The following is a 21,899-nucleotide window of genomic DNA, read 5'->3' as shown; positions in this document are numbered from 1 at the left end:
CATGATTTATTTGACCAAGGCGAAGACGGCGGCAGCGGCGGCGGCTTTCTAGTGACCAACACTCAAAAGAAAGGTTGCATAATAATATAATAATGCACCCCTTTGGCTACCATTTCTTATTCTCTCTAAACTTTAGGCAATGGATTTTTTTATTACGATTAACCAAAATACACCCCCTTATTATTATTATTCTCTAATAATAATAATTCAGCCACACTTTATTTAAGAAAGGAGAACATATTACTAGGCGTAGAAATAAACAGGCTCTGAGGGAAAAAGAGAAAATAATAATCATTGAATTTATATTCGCAGCTGCAACACGTGCTAGTTTCCTCCATTTTTGTAAGCTGCTTCCCCTTCTGCTAGAGTGCATGCACTTTCTTTTAATAGAAGTTTCTGTTTATTTACAAAACGTGGACAGGCCAAAGGGCAGATAGTTCTGAGTCTCCAGAAGAAAAGCAGTGTCGTATCTGCAGATTGCCTTGAGACATGGATTGCAATTTGCACTTATCCATCTCTGCTTTTACTCTCCCAGTGAAATGATTAAGAATTTGGCAACAATGACATGCTTATTGAATGCTGCATAATCTATGCCTCCTGCATATTTGAACACGATATCAGTGAGGTCATGATTTACGGTGTCAGAAAAGCAACCGACTCAATACATTACAAGCTACGCTATGCTGTATATATCATCATCCAGAATAATAATACCCATAATTGTTTAAATTAATCTGTGAAGTATGCAAACTTGAAGGCAAGTAAAGATAAGAGACACCACATGGCATTAAGGTTGCTTGAACACCCACAGTACAGTGGCAAGTACACCTGATATAGCAAGAATGAAAAGCCAGAGGTAAGAGTATTGTTTTGTAGAGGAAAATGAAGTAGCGTAGAGATTCTCCCTAGTGTTGTAGGCAAGAATGCAAGCAACCGACATTGTAGAGGCTAGTTCACAGCAAGAGAGCTGCTCAAGTGAAGCGAGAGGGCCACAATTTATAGGTTAGTCTGGCCTATCGAGGAAGACAGTCCAACGGGTGGGGGTGGGATGGTGAAATTTAGGATTTGTGGTATGAGAGGAGGAGGCCCCATGAAGTTTGTGTATTGGAAATCTTAGGGTTGGCCTATGCATGTTCGGCTCAAAGTGGCACAATCCATTATGATTAGCATGATATCTTTTTTCTTGCCTTTATTGCCATGGATGGGCAAAGCTTTGCATCAGATACAACAGCCAGGCAGTCCTATTAGATGTCAGATTACATACGGTTGCTAGGAGATGGCCTTTATTGCAAGATATGTGTATATCTCAAGAGCCAGGGATGTAATGGCTAAGGCACTCATAGAGGAGGTCGCACTTGTGCATGGTAATACCAGGATTGATGGTACATGGTGGGATGTAGTGAATGGTTCCCAACAAGTTCGGGTGGTGGCTTCACCTCTCATTTGATGATCTCATGGAAGGAGGTGTTGACACACACTAAATTGAAGCATTCAAATCAGCAGTTGCAGTTAAATTCTATGGCAAGTGAGGTGTTGGCTACTTCACGATTTCTGGAGTGGCCTGACAAACTTGTTGAGCGGCCAAAATTGAATAGAATGGCTCGATTGGGACTAGTGAGAATTATGGATGTTTTGTTGCCATGTAGAGACCGCTTATTGTCTTTTCGGAAAATCCATTAACATTTCAGGTTCCGATGCACAACTACCCACCCACTTGGTGGGTGGCCCTTTTGATGATGTCCACACCATGAATGAATAGGGGCACTGAAGGAAGGATAGCCGTGCAGATCCGGGCACAACGAGGATGCAAAAATGGTGGAGAGGATGGGGGCCCCTTGGGCACTCCGTCGTTTTCCATTAGCCCTACCACCTATGCATGTAAGTTGTGCCAAGTGGTGGGTAGTCCCATACACTTAGCAAGCTACCCACCCCACTTGGTGGGTGGCTCTTTTAATGATGTCCACACCCATGAATGAAAGGGGGCCCTCAAATTATGGAGTCTCCTACACACTAATAAGGTTAGAACATAAATAATAAGTAAATAATATAAAGATTCAGGTTTATACTTACTACCTACAAAACCCATATAAAACCTCGTGCTATTCCCAAATAGGACCAAGCATGTGCAGTCCCATTGACATTTGCAGGCAATAATCCAAGCAAATGTTCACATCGGAAAACAGTTTTGTGCTCACAGTTTATTTCCCATTCAACAAGTAAACACAACATGTACACATGAACATTTATTTATACACATGAACAGTTGTCGAGGAAAATTTCTCGTCTGCCAAAGCTTGTAGCAAATAAATTTCCAAGCAAGGAATCAAGCTGGGGACATCTCCTCCATATTCTGAACAGTTGTCCTCAACTGAGAGTCGTCCATATCCTCTATATCTGCCTTGCCATAGTAGGCCTAACTTCTATGGCTGCCTTGCCCTAGCAGACGCATTCGTCTTCTCTATAGCTGCCTTGTTATAGTAGGTCAATCACTTTTGTAGCTGTCTTGCTATGGTAAGCGCCATGATCGTGGTCTCTATAGTTGCCTTATGCTAGCATGAGTACCATAGTTGTCATATGCCGTACGACACAGTCGTACAGTATGGTTCAAAATAGTGACCCCCCCCCCACCGGGCCCGTTTTTTACCATTGCCGTTTCCACCATTTTTTTTAAATGGCTGTTTTTGACTGTTACGGGGTGGTTTGGGCCTTGGCCTTTGGGTGGGTGCCTTGGACTCTTTGGCCTTCCTTTAAAAAGCTGTCCTCCATTCGGCCTTGGCAATTTGCAAGGTGCCCAAGTCCAAGTCTCCAAGCATTCTCTCTCCCTCTCTCCCTCTCTCTCATCCCCCTTCTCTCTTTTTTTTCGTAATAGAAGATATATTACCAAAAATTACTTTAAAAATGGCCACATGGCCGCCAAGTGATGTTGTGACTAATTACTCCAAACCACAGGTGTAGCTCGGAGTACCCTCATCCAATATATAGCTGTGTCATTCTCCACCAAATGAGCTGCCGCAAGGAAGAGACTTGCCACAATAGTAGTCCTTTTATACGACCTATATGAGCTATAATACCAACTTTTGCATCAAATATGAAGGCATTCCTAGTTAACCAGATATGCCACAAACCTGTCCACCTGAAGAAGTGAAAGAAAACTGAATGTTCTGGGTTATCCGGCCCATTCGGAATCTTGTCAAAAATTCAGTCTTTAACCTTTACGGGTCTATCTGTCAACAGAATCCATACGCGAGAAAGGAAATCCCACATCTTCTTTGCCACCGGACATGAAATGAAAAGATACGGGCATGTTTCCAAGCATGTAGTACAAAACACACAATTACCAGAAGTAATCCGTCGCTTTCGCAACTGGTCTCCCAATGGTAGGCCTCCAACTAGCATGCGCCATAGGAACACCTTCCCTTGATATGGAATCTTAGACCACCAACCCTGTAAGATTACTTCTTTCCAGCAGACTCCACTTTTCCTAATATTCCATACCCTATTAGCCTTCTTAGTGATCCAACGCTTATCTTCCACTATTATATGGTACACCTGATTTGTTGTACGTTGGACAATGTCCTGATGCTTTCGAAATGCCTAATCTAACCAAAGTTGGTAATCCTCCAACTGAGGAATATCACCAACGGTGTAAGTCCTACCCTCACCTTCTCCCATAATTGTACATATCCACGTACTTGCACTTGCATCCATAGATGGTGGGGGACCGAAGGTCGAACTGCCCCAGGGTCCCACATTCTCTCCATCCTCCCGCCTATTGTATGATCATCCTCCCTTGCTGCCTGGAGATTTACAGCCATCCTCCTTGCTGACCAGCGCCACACAGCCCTGCCCACAGCTGTATGACCTTCCTCCCCTGCTGCCTGGTGCTAAACCGCCCTGCCTACATTGCCTATGGCTTGTGTGTTGTCAATAAGCAAAAAGCTCAAGCTTCCACCTCAAAGAAAGTAGCTAAAGAGCCTGAGGGGCAAGCCCCAAAGGCTGTAGCAGCCCCTAAAAATGCTAATGAACTAGATCCAGAGGTCCACAAGAAGAAGACCTCAAAGAGCATGCACAAATGTAATGCACGATCAGTTGTCAAGGACACCAACGTGGTGACTATCAAGAGTGGTTGGGACAAGAGCTTTGAAGCCACATCCCTAGTGGAGACAATGAGCGGCTACCAGGGTATTCCCAATTGTGCCTAGAGTTTGGATCTCTTTCGTGATAGGTCACGAGCAAGGAAACCCATTGGAAGTTTTGACATCCACATCGGCAAATCTTGTTTGCCCATTATATTCATTGCATGGTTGGCGTGGATATCTGGTGTGCTGGCTTGGGCTTTCCCCAGACACCCTCAAAGCTTGTAGAAAATTGATTACTACTTTTGGTAATAAAAGAACCTAAAGCGGGTCAGGGGTCAGGCCATCTTCGACCCCTAGTGTGGTGCACTATGATCTATTTTCATATGGCATATTCATTGTGGTTGATTGTGCTGTTAATTAAGTGAATGATTCAGTTCTCCAAGATACACGCTGCATGTTACAGCAACAAGAAAAAAATTGAAGTACCAGCTTTCATCAGTAAAATGAACTTGCATCATTTGGAGAACACTATCTCTGTACATGCAGAAGCAAATGAGACTGCAACGAATGCTTGCAGAAGATCAAAGACCAGCTTTCATCAAGGCTTGGGTGTTTGAGCTCTTTCTTCACTGTTGGACATACATTTGTAACCTGGTGTTAATACCCTCCATAGTGGCTATATGCAATTATGCAAACTATATTTCCATGCCTTACTCAAAGCAGCATGCTCCAAAAGAGAACTTGTTCAGAGGGTCAGAAAAGTCAAGAATTATGTTAAACCAGAATGCAAAACAGAAGTGAGAAACAAACAATGGCGTATGTAACATTCATCTCAGTGAACCTCTTTTTCAAACAAAAAGATCCGAGTTCAAGAATAATAAGTCATATTAGCACCAGGATAGGACTGGAAGTGTTTTAGAAACCCATGACTGACCTTTTTTTCTGTTGCTGATAGTGTGTCAGAGCTTCTAAATATTTCAACCAATATGGTCCTGCCATCTGAGTATTCACATTTTGAGGTCCAACTAAATATGCCTTGACAATGAACTGATCATTCCTTTGCCTATCCAAGAAAACAGAAAATGGACGGTGGCTTGTGATGAATGCAATAAGATTGCTGATGGAAAAACTTAGACAGAATAACAGAACCAACACTTACCGCCCCTCAAATGTTGACAACCATGACATGTAGGAAGCTGCAAAATACATTGATACAAACGGTCTAGACAAATCCTCCACCGACTGAATACTGTAAGCTTTGTATCCAAGAGTGCTGTTACAACAGGAAACACATTAGCTAACATACAATTACACATACTAGACATGTTGGTGCTAGTGATTAAGCTCTGGACTAAAGACCATGAAAAATGAGAGGTCTAACCAGGGCAATCTGTAAGATCTGATGGAAATAATTCTCACCTATTCTTAGATATGCAGATCAGAGATAAAGAACAGCCTAGTGGTCAAATCATGTAGAGTATTCGTTTTTCATTCTATGTTTAATTGGATAATTCTCATCAAAAGCTTCGCAATGATATAGCTTGTGGACCAACAGCAGACTTGGCCATACAGCAGATATGAAGCCCTACAACAGACCACCAGTAGTGGAATGGAGCACTATGGAGAGGGATTTGAGGGGTAAGGGAGCTGGTCATCGTTGATGCTTGCATGGCTGCCCACCACCCTCACAAAAGGTGGTGCCAAGAGTTGGGAAGGCCCCTACCACTTGCAGGGCTGCCCACACACTTGCTTGGTGCCCAAGGAGGTGTGTCCACGACCTTCTCCCAAAAGGAGCACCCCAACAGGCCCCAAAGCACGTGGATTGGTCTCTTGCCTACTACTAAACATCCACACCTCTCCGGAACTGGCAGCATCTTCACCACCTGAGCTTGGTGACGAGAGGATGCGGTCACCATTAGGAAGGGGGCTATGTTAACCACTCTGATTAATATGGTTTTGCCCGGCCCCGTCCCACTGTAACACCATCTTACGTGCATGTTAATGGAAGCCCATTCTTTGTAAGGCAGAGCTATAATCTATGAAGCAGTAGGATTGGGGAGGTGAATCTTTTGAGTTTCACCAGGATTAGGGTTGAGTTATATAATTCCTTGAGAGGGCTATATGAGACCAGCATGCATTTTAGTCGGTATTGGTAGTAGCTCCAAGTTGGAAGATCCGTTGATGTACACCATAACCTAGGGAATATACCTCCCCTTAGGGTGGGTGGTTGTCAATTCCTTATTCGGAATGGGTTGCTATTTCGAAATGAGAAAGTTTGTGTACTCGATAGTGTTGAGATTAGGAGACAGATTTTGTTTGGATGTCGTGACGCTCTTACAATAGGTTATCTAGTGGTATAACAAACTTATGATTTGGCAAAACATATGTTTTATTGCAGGCGTATGTCTGAGACTATGTTATGTACCCAACACTAATCCTTGGGATTAGGTCCTAATCTGGGCAGGGTTGGGGAGCCCTGAGATCAGCGGAAAGGCTACAAGTGGCTATGGCTAGGGTTCATTATTGTTGATAATTCATGGTTACTGGCTATTTACGACTGGATGGTTATTTATAGCGGCAGTAGTCACTATATATAAGTGACTTCTAGGTTATTGAGTTCATATACTGTTATACTCAACAGTGGTGGACGAGAGTAGTCTTACTCCTGCCATGGACATGGTGGTTCACAGGCGATCTTGCCAAGAGTCCCTTAGGATAGGCTCTGGTGGTATGGGACGCAAAGGCTGATTGTCTTGGCCTGTGGGGAGTGGAACCTTAGCTCCTGGCTTGGGGAAGACCACAAATGGAATCTACCATTGGGAGGTGAGTTTGGTTGCACCCTTCTATGTTGTTCTAACCTTGTGTGTTTAGCTTCTGTATCAAGTGATCCTTCGGGTGGAGTCTTTACAAACTATGTGGTAAAATGTTCTCCGTAGTGTCAGTTGGGCCGAGCACCTTAGAGCTATAGAGGGTTGTTACATCCTTTGGAAATCCCATAATAACAAGTGGGAGAATTTCCATGGACTTTATAGTGGGATTACCCTAAACCAGTAGAGGACATGATTTCATTTGGATTGTTGATTGACTAACCAAGATAGCTAGATTTTTACCAACTAGGTGGATTGTGAAGGCATTTGAATTGGAGCAATAGTTTATTGACCAGCTTTTCAGGTTGTATGGTTTACTTTCAGACATAGAAGTCAGTGATAGGGATTCGAAGTTTTGTGGATACTTTTGGTAGTTAGTCTTCTAGAAATTGGAAACTACATTTACGTATGAGAACTTGGGATCATCCTCAATCTGATGGGAAACTACATTTACGTATGAGAACTTGGGATCATCCTCAAATCTGATGGGAAAACATAGAGGGTGAATCATATACTGAAGGATATGCTTCGTGCATACGTCTCCAAGCAACAATTTGATTGCGAGAGGTACATCCATATGGTCGAGTTTACCTACAATAGTACTATGCTTTCAGCTACTAGATACAGTCTCGTGAATCAGATACTGGAGGATATGCTTTGTGCATACGTATCCAAGCAACAATTTGATTGGGGGAGGTACATCCTTATGGTTGACTTTACCTACAATAGTACTATGCATTCAGCTACTTGTTACAGTCTCTTTATGCTTATGTATGGATATCAACCTAGATACCCGTTGACCTTAGGACTCAAGGATATTCAGATTGAGTTTTCTTGGTTGACATGCTGGAAATGCGAGTTTGTGCTCGAGATGCTATCAGGAGTGCTTAGGATAGGGTACAATTTTATGCTCATAGTAAGTGTTCATTGTCGAGGAAAGTTTCTGTAATGTGGTGAGAACCACTCTTGCTAGTCCATAGCGTGATGTGAATACTTTTCCAAAGGCCTTAGCAAGCAGGCCCTGGTAGTACAGGACACCAAGGTTGACTCACATGGATCTGTGAGGACTGGAGCCTTAGCCCCTAGACTCAGGGGCAGCATACCAATGTAGGTCTAAGGTTGGGTGGTGAGTTCATGCTGGCTACACCTAGTTAGCCAGTATTTAGGAGATCTTGGGTACGACTGGACTAGGCAGACCCTTGACAAATTCCTTATGACATAACATCAATCATATGTTTTATGAGATTGCTAGCATCATCGGGTATTACATTCATCTATTTGCCCTCAAAGGCCGCAATTGCATTCCATGTCCAAAACATCAACCCCAAGGGCAGCACTGAAAAACGATATGTTACTGGACAGCTGCTTCATATTGCCTTAAGGGCACATCAAGCAACACATTCACATCAATATTCATTGAATATTCCATGACAGCCATGAGTGTTGCAAGTGCCCGTAGCTTCTGTGGAGAGCCATACTTTACATCATTGGCATCTTTCAGCATAGTTTTGGTGGCTTTTCACACTTTTTCTCGTCATAACAAGTCCCCTGTTTAGCCTGGCATTAAAATGCAAAAAGGCTTGTTTGCATTTCACTTCCCTCATAGTGTTCCAATCAAGTCACTAGATAAGCTTCCACAATAGGACCGTTTCCCAATCCACAGAGGGGAAAACTAGAGCTCTGATACCAATGTAACTGGGACGCATGTTTCTCGCACCACTTAGGAAGTAAACCTGATTAAGCACACAACTAAGGACACAACCCAAAAAAATAGCTATGCACACTAGGCGTCGACCCTGCCCCACTTAAGATATCTATATTACCAAAAAAAAGTATTGTCCTTGTACAGACGTGGATGCCCGAGACGCGTGCACAAAAAATAGCATGTACACAAAACAAGCTGAGGATACCATTGGCCACCAACCATGAATCCCTGAAGTACTTGCGTGCCTGGTGGCAACTAGTGTGCATACTCACAAAGACATGGCAACCAACCATGCCTTAGTCCAAAGTCTTCATAGGAAACTAGCCTTGCTTCAAAATGTCTCACAGGTAGCACCTCCTTGCTTCGAACACGCAAGAGCACCCACCAAGTATTTCCATGCTTACTTGATGCATCACTAAGTTCACACAAATCAGATCACAATTGTACACATTGAATAGATTTAATCCATGTGAAATAGCTCCAAATAGCTTGTATAAATCAGCAAAATGGTCCACCCTTGCGTAAAACTATAAGCCCAGCGGGGCGTGCCGTGACAGATTCAACCCACATATCCAAGAGATCGAAAAATTGAGAGAGAAGGGAGAGCGAGGGAAATAGAGAAGGGTTTAGGGAACTTTGCACAAGACACACACACTGAGTGGGGAACAAACCCCGCCCCCTTTATTCAGAAACAATCCATGGGCTCGCAAGCTAGGATCAATACATCAATGAATACAAAAGCAAACAAATATGCCGATGTAGAAACCCAAGTTGGAGTCGCTGTCAATGTCGAGGCACAAGATCTTGATGCCAAGCACACCACAAGGATGACCCACAAGATCTCTCATCGGGCTAGTACCAAGTCCAAATCTGTCACGGCACGCTCGTATCCTCTGTGGGTTGTCCCGTATATGGTTTCAATAAATTAACATAGGAGGCATTATGTGTCCTCCAGTGACCTGGAAGGTCCAACCGATAACATATATGGTTGATCTTCTTGGTAATTTGAAAAAGGTCCATATACCACCATTTCCATTTCTTGACTTTGGGTAATCCAAAGATAAAATCCATAGCAATATTCTCCCATGGAATATTCGGAATCGGCAATGGTTGCAATAATCTTGTTGGCTTTTGTCGATCAAACTTTATCTTTTGACAAACCAAACATTCTTGAACATATAACTCAATGTCCTTTCTCATGCTAGGTGAATAAAAATAGCTCTCCAAAGCTTGAGTTGTAGTCAAGATGCCTCTATGTCCCATATAGGGGGTATCATGGAATTCTTCCGTCGCTTTTGGCCTCAAATCTTTTGTCACACATAAATGGATTTGCATCATAAGAAAACCCTCCTTGATGATCAAATCTCCATTCTGTAATCTGTTCCATATATCCTTGAAATCCTCATCGGAAGCATAAAGATCTTTTATCAAAGAAAAATCCATATAATAACCCATAGAAACCACATGGCTCATGGGTCTCCGAGATAATACATTTTCTACCTTACTGTCTTTTTGGCTTCTTGAAGTCTTCAACATTCATAGGCGGTGCCGCATGGCCCTCTTGGTTCAAGACTGCTCCAATGCAATCTCCCAAGGCATTTTATTCAACCACAAAAGGCTTGGATAAACCTAGAATAATCAACACTAGTCCTTTGCTAGCATAGAATTTCAATGCTTCAAGGGATTCTTTTTCAGCTTTGGTAAACCAAAATCCCACGGCTTTCTTTGTCGAAATATGCAATGGGCTAATCACCACTTGATGAACTCCCGGGCATGATGTCAATCTAATGATCTTCCTGTCTCTTTGACTTCTTGCTCTGGCATGTTGGGACAATTTGCAGCCAAGTGTCCCTTCCTTCCACATTGAAAACACTTCCCTTCTTTGGCATATTCCTCAAGTTGCTTGAGTGACAATTTTTCTTCAAAAGAGTGAAGGTTTGTCCTCACTCGTATCCTTCTTCTCTTGAGGCTCGGTTCTTGATTGGGGTCCGTCTTTAAACTTCTTCTTTTGGGTGGATCCCATTATCATACTTTGCCTTGCTCTCCATCCAAGGCATGTACAAAGCCTCGGCCTACAAAGCTTTTTTCTTGGGCTTCCTCTAGGGATTTCAGACCAGCCATATGCTCTGCTTCCATAAGCTTAGGTGGGTAAAACTGTATCCTGAAGTAGATCTCCTCATGTCTGGATCTCCTCCCCAATCTGAGTCACTCCAACCTTGGAATTCGACTCCATCCCCTCCTGGGTAAAAGAGTCCTAGATCCTTCGTACTCTGCAGATATCGCAAGATACGCAATCCTGCGTCCAATGAGACTTCAATGGTGTCTGCATAAAAGAGCTCAACAGCCCCACGGAGAAGCTCAAGTCCAATGTGGTGTTCAGCAACCAGATCAATGAACCTACCAACTTCCGATACTGCGAGGCATCAAACGGCTCACAAGGATCATTAACGGTTAACTTTGTTTTTGGGTCCATCGGCGAAGTAATAGGTTTACAGTTCTCCATCCCAAAGGCATCAAGCAACTCATGAACATACCGCTGCTGAGAGACAAAAAACCCCCTCTGGGTCTGCCAGATCTCCAATCCCAAAAAGAAGTGCAGTAAGCCTAAGTCGGTTATCTCAAACTCCTTTGACAAGGCAACCTTTGTCACGTCAATGTGCTCCACATGATCGCCGGTGAGAATGAGATCATCCACATAAAGGATGATAATCGTAACCATGCCGCGTTCCCGAAAGAGATACAGGTTAGGATCTGCAACCGATCTCTGAAATCCAGTTCGAACAAAGAAGGAATCAATCTTCTGATTCCAAGCCCTAGGAGCCTGCTTAAGACCATACAAGGCCTTACGTAACCTGTAAACCATCCCTTCTGATCCTGGAACAACAAAGCCTGGAGGCTGCTCAACATACACCTCCTCCTGTAGGTCACCATTAAGGAACACAAATTTTACATTCATTTGATATACGGGCCACCTCTGAGAAGAAGCAAGGGCAAGAACAATCAGAATCGTGGACATCCATGCTGTCGGTGCAAAGGTATCCTCGTAGTCGATGCCTGGCCGCTGAGCATAACCTTTAGCCACAAGTCTAGCTTTGTGTTTGTCCACTGACCCATCTGATTGGTCTTAAAGACCCATTTGACACCAATGACTGACTGTTTCGACGGCCTAGGTACCAACTCCCATGTGTTGTTCTTCTCGATGGCATCAAGTTCCACCTGCATGGCTTTCCTCCTAGTATCCTGTGAGAGGGCTTCCTTGATGGAAGTGGGCTCCTTGTCCCGCATAATATGAGACATCAGATCGTAGTTTACCTGAAGAAGCTCCGCTGTATTGCTTTTGTCTGAGTTCTGTGTGATCTTCGAGGGCCGTCCTCTGTGGTCCACTCGGAGGGTAACTCCGTGACACCTGACTCCCGAAGGGTGTCCAACAACTACCTAGGTACTCGAACAGATCGTGGAGCCTCCTACTGTTGCAGGGGCTCTACTCCAGCTGCGGGCTCAACCTCCTGTGCTGACTAAGGTTGATTAACTGGAGCAATGGTCTGGGAATCATCATCAGACTCTTCTGGATCTCCAAGAAGTGGCGGCTCCTCGACAGTGGATACTGGAACATGCTTATCAAAGACCACATCCCGGCTGACAACAATCTCGTTCTTGTCTGGATCATATAGTCTGTATTCCTTGGAAAGAGAATTATACCCCACAAATATAAGCTTGCGGGATTTGGAGTCAAGCTTCCCCCTCTGCTTCTTCGGAATATGTACATACGCATCACTCCCAAAAACACGGGAGTGCGAGACATCAGGTTTCCTACCAAAGTATGCCTCAAACGGAGTCATATTAGGTACTGAAGTCGTTGGAGACCGGTTGAGGGTATGGACAGCCGTTGCCACAGCCTCTCCCCAAAGTGGACGAGGAAGATCACGATGCTCCAGCATGGTCCTCACCATCTCCACCACAGCCCTGTTTTTGCGTTCTACAACTCCATTCTCTGAAGGCGATCCGGTATTGGCCAGTTCCCTCTTGATGCCATGGTCTGCACAAAATCTGAGAAATACAGTCGAGAAGAATTCACCCCCTTTGTCAGCCCTGAGAGTCTTTACTTGCAATCCAGACTCTTTTTCCACCATCACGTGCCAATCCTTGAACCGTGCAAAAGCTTGGTCCTTCTGTGAAAGAAAGTAGACCCACGTGAATCTGGTACAATCATCAACAAGCAGCATAAAATAGACAGATCCTCCCAATGATGGTGTCTGCTGAGGTCCACACAAGTCAGTGTGAATCAACTCCAACGGTTTCGAAGCCCGCCTAGAAGCCTGCTTCGGAAATGATTCCCTGTGTTGCTTACCACGTATGCAAGAACTGCAACGTCCTTGCCTACTGCCAACATCTGGCAAGCCAACCACCATTTGGTCTCGGAAAGCTCACTGCAGTGCATCCACATTTAAGTGGCCAAAACGAAAGTGCCACAGATCTCCGACTTGAGAACCTATCAACGAGGAGAGTGCAAAGAGCTTGTAGATACCATTCTCCACACCGCCTTCCCAAACAACCTGGCTAGTCTCACGGTCCCGTAGAGCAACTGAATGCTCCTCAAATTCCACCCGAAAGCCAGTCTTGCATACTTCATGCACTGACAGAAGATGAAAACCCAAAGCAGGGACATAAAGAACACGGGAAGCATGCTTGCCCCCCTTGCCGTCGGGAATAATCTCCACCCGGCCCTTACTGTGTATCGGAATAGTGGAGTTGTCGCCAATAAAAATACGACCTGACTGCCGTTTCAGATCCAAAAAGAAGTCACGGGACGAAGTCATGTGCCTGGAAGCACCACTGTCAAGAATCCATTCCCGGGTATCCTTTGAGGTGAAGCCAACTGCCTCCTCGCTCGAAGACGATGAAGCATCGGAGTCCATCATCTCTAAGTGCACAAATGCAGGAGTCTTTGCAGCTGAGGCTGAAGAATCAGCACTCTTCCCAGTCCGTTTAGGACACTTCCTCCAATAGTGGCCTTTCTCGCCACGATCATTGCAGGATCGTTCGGCCTTTAGCTTCTCTCGTTCTGTGTCGGGCTTCTTCTCAGAAGACTTCTCCGGTGAAGCCTTCCCTTTGCCCTTGTTGTTATTCCGGCCTTTCGACCATTGGCCAGTTAAGGCCTCCGAACCTCCGTTGTGAGGAGGGTTCGTGAAACGTTCATCCTGGTCCAAGACCATGGACACAAGCTCCTTCCAGGTAATGGTGCTGAGCCTGCCACTCGTAATCAAAGAGGAGTAGAAAGCGGAATACTGAGCAGGCAAGTGGGATAGCAAAGTAATGGCCATGTCTTCAGATGATATCTCCTTCCCAGCCTGGAGGACTTCCTGCAGAAGGGCCTGCAACTTGTTAATGTGTTCCCGCATCGTCGACGACTTTGCAAGGTTCATAACCTGCATCTGCACTTCCAAGGAGATCCTCTTCATGGGTGATACCCTGTTATAAAGAGAAGCCAAGTGCTGCCATATGCCTCTGGCCAGCGTCATGTGCTTTACGTGATTGATTACTTGTGGTGTGCAATTGAGGAAAATAAATGACCGGACCCTCGCGTTGACACGATCCCACATTTGTGCCTGTGCCTCTTGGTCCTTCTTCATCGACAGTAACCCCCCTTCCTCTGCTTCCGGCCTAGGAACCCCGATAACAATGAAATCAGCAAGGTCATATGACTCCAGCACAGACTCTATCATAACCTTCCAGATGCCGTAATTGTTCCCGTCCAACTGACGGTCCACTGGAAATGTGGGGAGAGTCGGGATCTTCACATGCTTCTCAGCCATCTCTAACAAATCAGCCATCGCGGGGATGTAACTGAAAAGGGTGGGTGGGTGGGGAAAAAACCTTTAAACCTGCAAGTGGCTGTCCAGCACCTTAGCCCGCCTTCCTCTTGCAACTTCTCTTCGCGAACAGTCCAAACAGTCCACCAATCAGCAACGTAACTTTCCCCCTCTTGCTCAGAAAACTCCCAAGATCTTTCAAGAGCCTAGGGCTCTGATACCATGTCAAAATATGCAGCGGAAATGATAACCAAATCTGAGATCACAAGAGCAAGTAGAGTGCAGAAAATAGACAGCACAAGAGAAGGAGAGAGATAGGCATATAACTCTTCTCTATACACAAGATCCCGAGGAAAAACTGAATGAATACAATGTGGGGGCTATGGGGCCTATTTATATGGCCCCATGAGTGCAGTCCGCCAGCGCATCATGCCCCACCAGCCCTCACGACTGGGCACAGTCTTGCCAGCCTGTGGCAGCCACCCACACCATGGAAAAATGGGGAAAACATACGGGGAGTGAGGAAAAATGATAAAACACATATACAAGACGGGCACACCCACAACAGAGGCCCTGGTGTCTGATAAAGACAGGAGATGACTTCTAACAGATTCATACATGTGGAGACGTTGAGAGGCCTTCCTGAAGTGGCTCCCTCTCAGAGCAGCCAGCTAGGGAAGGGGACTACCCTCACCAATGTTTTTTCCTCTCTCGAGGGTTCTGAGCATGTACTTCAGCTTGTTGGCTGGTTTTTCATATAACTAATAGAAGGATCTACTTCAAGGGGAAAAAAAAGGAGACTAGAAATCTGGCTTAAACTGCATGTACAAAAAGAAGAAGACAGACGTCTTCATTTGTCATATAGCAATGCAGCGCTTCATGCAAATTTATACTTACTCATGCAACCATTGAGCTGTTGGAAGAGCTATGTGCAATATCCCATTTGGAAAGTCCAAACCATATAGAAGGCGCTTACTGCAGATTTCAGCTACTGCACACAGCATTCCCTGGAAAAGCAAATTTTATTGTTTTGAATCTCTTTGAACAAAAAATTGAAAATACTTTTTCACAAAAGAGCACCATGAAAATTTCTGAATTTGCCCATATTGGTTGAGATCCACCTACACTTTGGGATAAGGTTTCATTTTGCTCTGGCTTCTAGCCGTGATTTTGTAAGGTTTATCCATACTTAATAGAAGTCTCTTTTTTGCCACAAAACAAAAAAAAAAAAACATTTCTGAATGTAGTTTGCAATAAAGAGCCCCCTTGCAAGGGCTAAAATGGTAGTTCCAAGCTCCCCGCAGATTATCATCATAGCTAATAAATCCCGCAGATTAGCATCATAGGGCTAGGGGTCGTAGGAGACGACGCAAACGCACCTCTCAAGTGACACAACCTAAGGCTCTGTCTTGGCCAGTGCTCTGCCAGAAGTGATGAGTCCTCTCTCATGGCCGCTCTTCATGGTGAGAATTCTGGGACACAGGCTTATGAATCAGCCACACACAATGTATTGCAGAATGATGATGTTGGGATGAAGCAGCTGAGTCATCTTCGCAGAAGGATAATCCATCAGGCCAGAATGACGCAACAGCTCTGGCCACAAGCAGCGCATAGCAGCAGAGCAGTGCACACAACAACGCTGGCAACAGCAGCACATATAGCAAAGGGAGGTGCAGCAACAAGCGGCTGCGCACAGCATGGCAAGGCACGTGTGGAGAGCTGCAGGGGCTGGCGTCACAGCAAGGCAGGCTGGCTTACAGCGAAAGAACAAGTAGGTGTGCACAATGGCCACCAAGCAAAGCGATGGGCAGCAAATTGAATCCAAGGCAGCTAGGTGTGGCTGGGGCTGGTGCACAGAAAGCACGTGGGCGCCAAAGCGTGAGCCTAAGCGAAAGAGGGGCAGGTGCACGGTGAATCTATGAAAGCCTAGGCACAACACGGCAGCGCTGCAAAGCGCAAGCAAACGCTGCAGAGTACAAGCAAGTGCTGTGTGGCTGCATGGCAGGGCGACGGGGCATGCACGGTCGACACATAGCAGTCAGCAGCAGCCAGGCGAAGCACTGTAAGTAATAGCATCAGCATATAGGGACCACTGTGATAAAACTGATAAGATCGTTTCTGGCTACACTTCTTGATCCTGGGCAGATGGGACAAAACGGGGTGTACGCATTTCTGCTGCAGCCTCACTTATGCCTCATGCTATTGGATATGGTGTTATCATACCTGCTACGGCGTAGTGGATCATGGTCATGCATGAGGATCAGAAATTGGTCATCTTGAATATTTATGCACCTAATGTGAGGTGAGAGGGTGGCCTTTTGGAACACCATCATCAACATCCTGCCTCAGAATAGATCATTGGATAGTTGGAGGGGATTTCAACATGGTTGAGCAGCCCTCAGGTAGAACACACGCCTTGGAGAGAGCTACATGAGAAAGTTTCTCTATAATTGGGCCAGTAATTCGCTTATGTTATAAACCTAGTACAAAGATTATTTTAATGCCTCTATGAACAACTAAACCTCCCGCATTAGTTGCCTTAAACCAGCCCTTAGGCTAGCCTAACCCCAAGTTATATTTGTTAACCAGCTGGGATGTATTGTAGGGGGAGAATGGGGTGACAAAGACTCTAGCAAATATCATGTATAATATGAGGAATTGCTTCCCTTTTGCTACTTCTGTTGAAATGACAGATGAATTTAGGAATTTAATAATGCAAGCATAGCACACGGAACCCCCCCTGAATAATCATAATGACCAAATCCATGATGTTCCTCTCATGCCCGAGTTGTGGGCCCGACTATGTCAACCAAATGATTGCACCAAAAGAAATGTAAACATCCTTCCTCATCTTTCCAAGGAAATGTGTCCTCCTATAAAAACAATTGGGGATCCATCTAGCTCCACTGGGGAAGATTCCCACAATGAAAGTGTATCTCAAGACCTCGCCAAATCCTGTGTGTCTCCGTGCACTCCCATAAGCAGTGGTAAACTGCCTTTGAAGCTCTTGCATAATTCGAGCATGCTGGCTAACACTAACAAACCAATCTCCATTGGTTGGAGGCCACCAAGAAGAGAGCCAAATAAAGGAGGATATATGTGTCCTGTAAGAGTGCCACAACCTCGTCCAAAAAGTCAAGTGTGATACCATAAACCTCCCGATGAGGTCTAAGCATAGGGACTCTCAGAATGTGTGTTTGAACAAGGCCCGGCGTTCCGCGTAGTATAACTTAAGAAAGGTATACTTTTCATCGGGTTAGTAGCATCCCTCCACACCCACTCATCGGGCTCCCAATGCAAGTACCTGATAGGGCAAAAAGGCTCTAAGCATCTATGATTATCCCTGGGGCAGGATCAGTATAAAAGAATTTCCATGCTCTGCCAACAACTTTCACAGGATGCACCACCGGGTCCTACGTGATATCCTGTACATCACATGTCTCCAAATACCATCCATCTTGTATAGAGACAAAGACTGGTGCATCATCCTCCCTCGGAGCGGGGAGGCCCATAACCTAAAGAGGTACACCTGTCCCAAAGAAAACTCCAAACCACAAGTGATGAAGCCTTTCCAAGGCATTCCCTGTGATCCAATGGTTGGGTATGGTAGTATCAATATGCACAATCCTCTGACTAGTGCCCCTCTAATGCTATGTAAGCACCCCTCTTTGATCCTCTGTGAGGCTTTTAGGCTACTTCCGATACAGCACTGTGGGGTAGAGAGTCCTAGCCATCCAACAGAATATGCATAGTTGCCCCAAGAGGTCTACGTTACTCATCCAAGATGAAGTCATTCCACATAATGGGTTGTCTGCTAGCCTCTCAGCTGACCTGCGGAGGTATGTGAACCAAAACCTCCTCGTGCAATCCCAAACCCGAAGAAAGGATCTAACCAAGGTGGAGGATGGGGATTGATGCTCTGCCTCCGAGAAGATAAAACATGGGATGTATATTCAGTCACCTCCTCTAACTAGAGTACACCTTGTAACCTGTTGTATGAGAAATTCTTCCATGTCTTAGTGCCAAGAAGCAATTGCCTAACAATTCTATTACAAAGCAACGCCTTACACTACACCTCTGGTTCTATGATGTGCAATCCCCCCTTGTACTTGGGTAGGATAATGGTTTCCCAAGCAACTCTTGCCCTGATGTGCACTGTGCCATTTAATCCTGACCGAAGAAAATTCCAAATGAGGCGACGTAACAAGCCAATGCATCACCTATGAATAACCCAACAAGAAGTGATAAACCAAGTAGTGGCCACTAGCACTTGGTTAACCATCAAGGCTCTAGATGCCAAATCAGGCTTCTTGCTACTGCAATGCTGAAGTTTGCTTTTAATGCTCATGAGCACAGGCGTGAACTGTTGTGCTTGGGGAGATGTCAATGCCCCTCGTAAGCCAAGGTATCTGGTAGTGCATCCTCTCTCAATCCAAGTGAACCCCACATCCAAACCCCAATCTACCTGTGGAGAATCAGTGATCCAAAATCCCACAGACTTGTGCCAATTTATGGTGGCTTCTGCTGCCAAACAAAACACCTCCAAGGCTGTTTGGATGGCAAAAATTCATGCATGTGAGGCCTCCAAAAACATTGTTGTATCATCTGCCAGTTTTGAGTCCAATAACTCTTCGGCCTGTACGAAAAGCAAAGCTCGATAAAAATCTGATGCAATTCTCCTCATCTTATTTGGCTCAGTTTGAATCTCCCTGTGAGTCCCCTGCAAGTATCTCACACATTCCCTACATTGGGTAGGGTCATTTGCTCAGAAGAAGCGTTTGTTGCATTTGCCACCCATCTGTCCCCAAAAGGCCTTGTTAGCATGAAATGAAAACTCAGCCCGCCTATCCATGGCCATCTGCAGCTCTGCTCCAACCGTAGACAATAGGTTTGGGATCCAAGGAGACTGTGGATCACAGTAACAGGAAATGGCCGTTTCCTTGCCCGGAAAAAATGTTTCTCGAGAGTCATCGTTTCCGTTTCTCTGTTTCCTAATCTCCGATAAAAAAACACCCATTGATTTGTCTCATCTAAGGCTTGCTTAGTGATTTTCTACAAATTTTGCTCACTATCTATTTCAAATTATGATGGTGTACTCCCCAAACTTTTCCCTAGTTATTAATTTTCTCATTATTTTTACATGTATCATACATCCACCGTTTCCTAGCCGTTTCCGTTTCCTAAATTTGAGCCATTGCCGTTTACCAAAGGCCGGCCGTTGCCATTTCCGTTTCATGAAACTATGCTGTGGATGCTTCTTGTGTTCCCTCCGAAGCGTAACAATCAGCTTGATATCTCTCTCCTTGTCCATGGCTTCATGTTTCTTGGCCAAAGCAACACCTGTGATAATCCTGGCTGGTCCTCTCCGGGGCCAGAGCAACTCTTTGTTGAGGGTCAAGATGGTCACATGACCTCCAAATCTCTCTGATCGCATATGAAATCTCTCCATCCAAATAGAGAGAATCAGGGATACGAACAGAGGGATGCCATCTGAGTCCCCAACTCTGTAACTCACAAAACAACTGGGCAACGATCTAACTTGGTGGTGCTAGGGGCCGCGGTAGATCTCCCGCTCGCTGAAGCTCCCGCCTCCCCCTGCTCTGCGCGCCATCGCTCCCCCCCCCTCCTCGCGCTTTTCTTCCTTCCGCCCCCCGCTTGCTCCCCTCTGCTCGCCGCTGCGCCCCCCCCCTCCTTCCTCGCTGCTGCGCCTCCCCCCCCTCTTCGCCAGTTCGCCCCCCCCTCCCCTCTTCGCCAGTTCGCCCCCCCCTCCCCTCTTCGCCATTTCGCCCTCCCTCCCCGCTGCCGCCTGTTCGCCCGCCATTTCGCCCCCCCCGCCTCTTCGCCTCTTCACGCCCGCCTCCCATCAGCAGCGCCCCGCCCCCCTCCTTCTCGCGTTGTCGCCGCCCCCCCCCTCTGGGCCTCTCCTCCGTTCCCCCCCCCCCCCTCCCTCCTCTGTCGTGCTGCTTTTCACCCCTTGGGGGTTTTTGTTTTTGTTTTTGTTTTTTTTTGGTTTTTTTTTGTTTTTTTTTCCTCATCGTCATCCGTCCTTCCGCCTCTTGGTGTGCAGCCCGCTTCTAGCAGGTTTTCCGCTTTCGCCTCGCCTTCGCTTGAGCTTCAGACTCTGATGGAGACTCCTCCCGCCTCGCCTCAGAGGGACTCTTCCGCCGCCCCCGAGGTCATCCCCATCAGGCTTTCTCTTTCGCCGGAAGAGGAAGCGAGCCTCACCGCAGAGGTGGAACGCCTTCAGGCTCACTCCACCATCTGCCGTATAGTCGGCACTCGCCCCAGCAGAGGGGAGATCAGGGATCTACTTCAGGCTCGCCTTCTTGCAGATGTGGGCAAGATCCTGGATGTACAGCTCTTGGGCCGGGGACATTATCAGATCGAGTTCGAGGCCGCCCAGAGCGTTGCCAAGGTCCTTGCCATGAGTCCTCTGGATATCAGGGGTGCTCGGGCTTTCTTCAGGCCTTGGCAGCATGGATTTGACCCAGCTGCGGCGGAGCAGGGAGAGCGCCTCTTCCATATTACAGTTTGTTTCCCTGGTCTCCGCCGGGAGTATCTTCCGCTCCTCTCCAGGCTCGGAGCATTGGTGGGCTCGGTTCTTGAGACGGGCCCCTCAGCAGCTTCAGTGGTGGCCAGAGCAGCTGGGCTACCTTCGGTCAGAGTGTTGGTATCTGACATCTCCTCCCTTCCTAAGGTCATTCAGCTACCTAGGATAGGGGGGGGGTGGATAGATCAGAGAGTGGAGTTCTCGGGGCTCCCGAACCAGTGCTTCATTTGCAGGCAGGTCGGTCATTTGGCCAAGGCCTGCCCTCGCAGGAGACCTCGACCCTCACCACAGCAGCAGGCCACGGATGGCCCGCCCACAGATTCGACTCGGCAGGCTGCCTCAGGGACACCTGCTCAGGCCACAGAGACCTCGGAGTGGCAGCCTGGACAGGGGCGCCGTCGAGGGAGACAGCCACAGCAGCGCGCCCAGATACCGCTGCAGCAGCAGCCACAGTCTCAGCCTCGCTGGGTTCCCGTGAGGAACAGATTTGCTCCCCTTCAGGAGGAGACCCCTGCAGCGACCGAGGACCAGGAGATGCCAGCTCCCCCTCCTTCACCTCCCCCACACCCACCCCCTCCCTCCGCCTCGCGTCCACCATCGCCTCCTCCCGCCCCCGCTCCGGTCTCGGCAGCGGCTCCCTCTCCTCCTCCCTCGCCTCCCCCTCCTCCCCCTCCGCCCGCCTCGCCTTCCCGGGAGGTCCTGGCAGTTCCCTGGCGCTCACCTGCAGTCCGGAGGGCGTTGAGCACTGACCTCGCTCGAGCATCACAGAGGAGACCTATGCCGATTAGGGCCTCACGGATTTCATCTATCCGCAGTCGGCTGAGTCGCCTCGGCATTCGACAGCGCTCGGAGGCGTTTGATTATACCTTTACACGGCTTTTTGGAGCA

General features: G+C 46.6%; 1 protein-coding gene across 15 annotated transcripts in view; it reads right to left on the bottom strand.

Moving 5' to 3' along the window:
• Positions 1 to 269: 269 nt before the first annotated feature.
• Positions 270 to 21,899, bottom strand: part of LOC147621091 (transglycosylase) — a 165,639-nt gene continuing 144,009 nt past the window's right edge. For 4 of the 15 annotated variants that reach the window (XM_086823798.1, XM_086823800.1, XM_086823803.1 and 1 more), the window contains 4 exons: positions 15,359 to 15,468; positions 5,239 to 5,352; positions 5,014 to 5,142; positions 270 to 597 (listed from right to left, as the gene is read on the bottom strand). In XM_086823798.1, coding sequence (XP_086679924.1) covers positions 570 to 597; positions 5,014 to 5,142; positions 5,239 to 5,352; positions 15,359 to 15,468 — 381 coding nt within the window. In that variant the 3' untranslated portion in view covers positions 270 to 569. Of the gene's footprint in view, positions 598 to 4,502; positions 4,709 to 5,013; positions 5,143 to 5,238; positions 5,353 to 15,358; positions 15,469 to 21,899 lie in introns of those variants that run through there. The other 11 variants (XM_086823796.1, XM_086823795.1, XM_086823797.1 and 8 more) reach the window with 7 other exon arrangements.

Source organism: Cibotium barometz, chromosome 30, assembly GCF_041138505.1.
Source record: "Cibotium barometz isolate CiBa-2024 chromosome 30, ASM4113850v1, whole genome shotgun sequence".
Taxonomy (NCBI): Eukaryota; Viridiplantae; Streptophyta; class Polypodiopsida; order Cyatheales; family Cibotiaceae; genus Cibotium; species Cibotium barometz.
The sequence above is the reverse complement of the archived record's forward strand: the minus strand, read 5'-3'. Positions and strand labels throughout refer to the sequence as shown.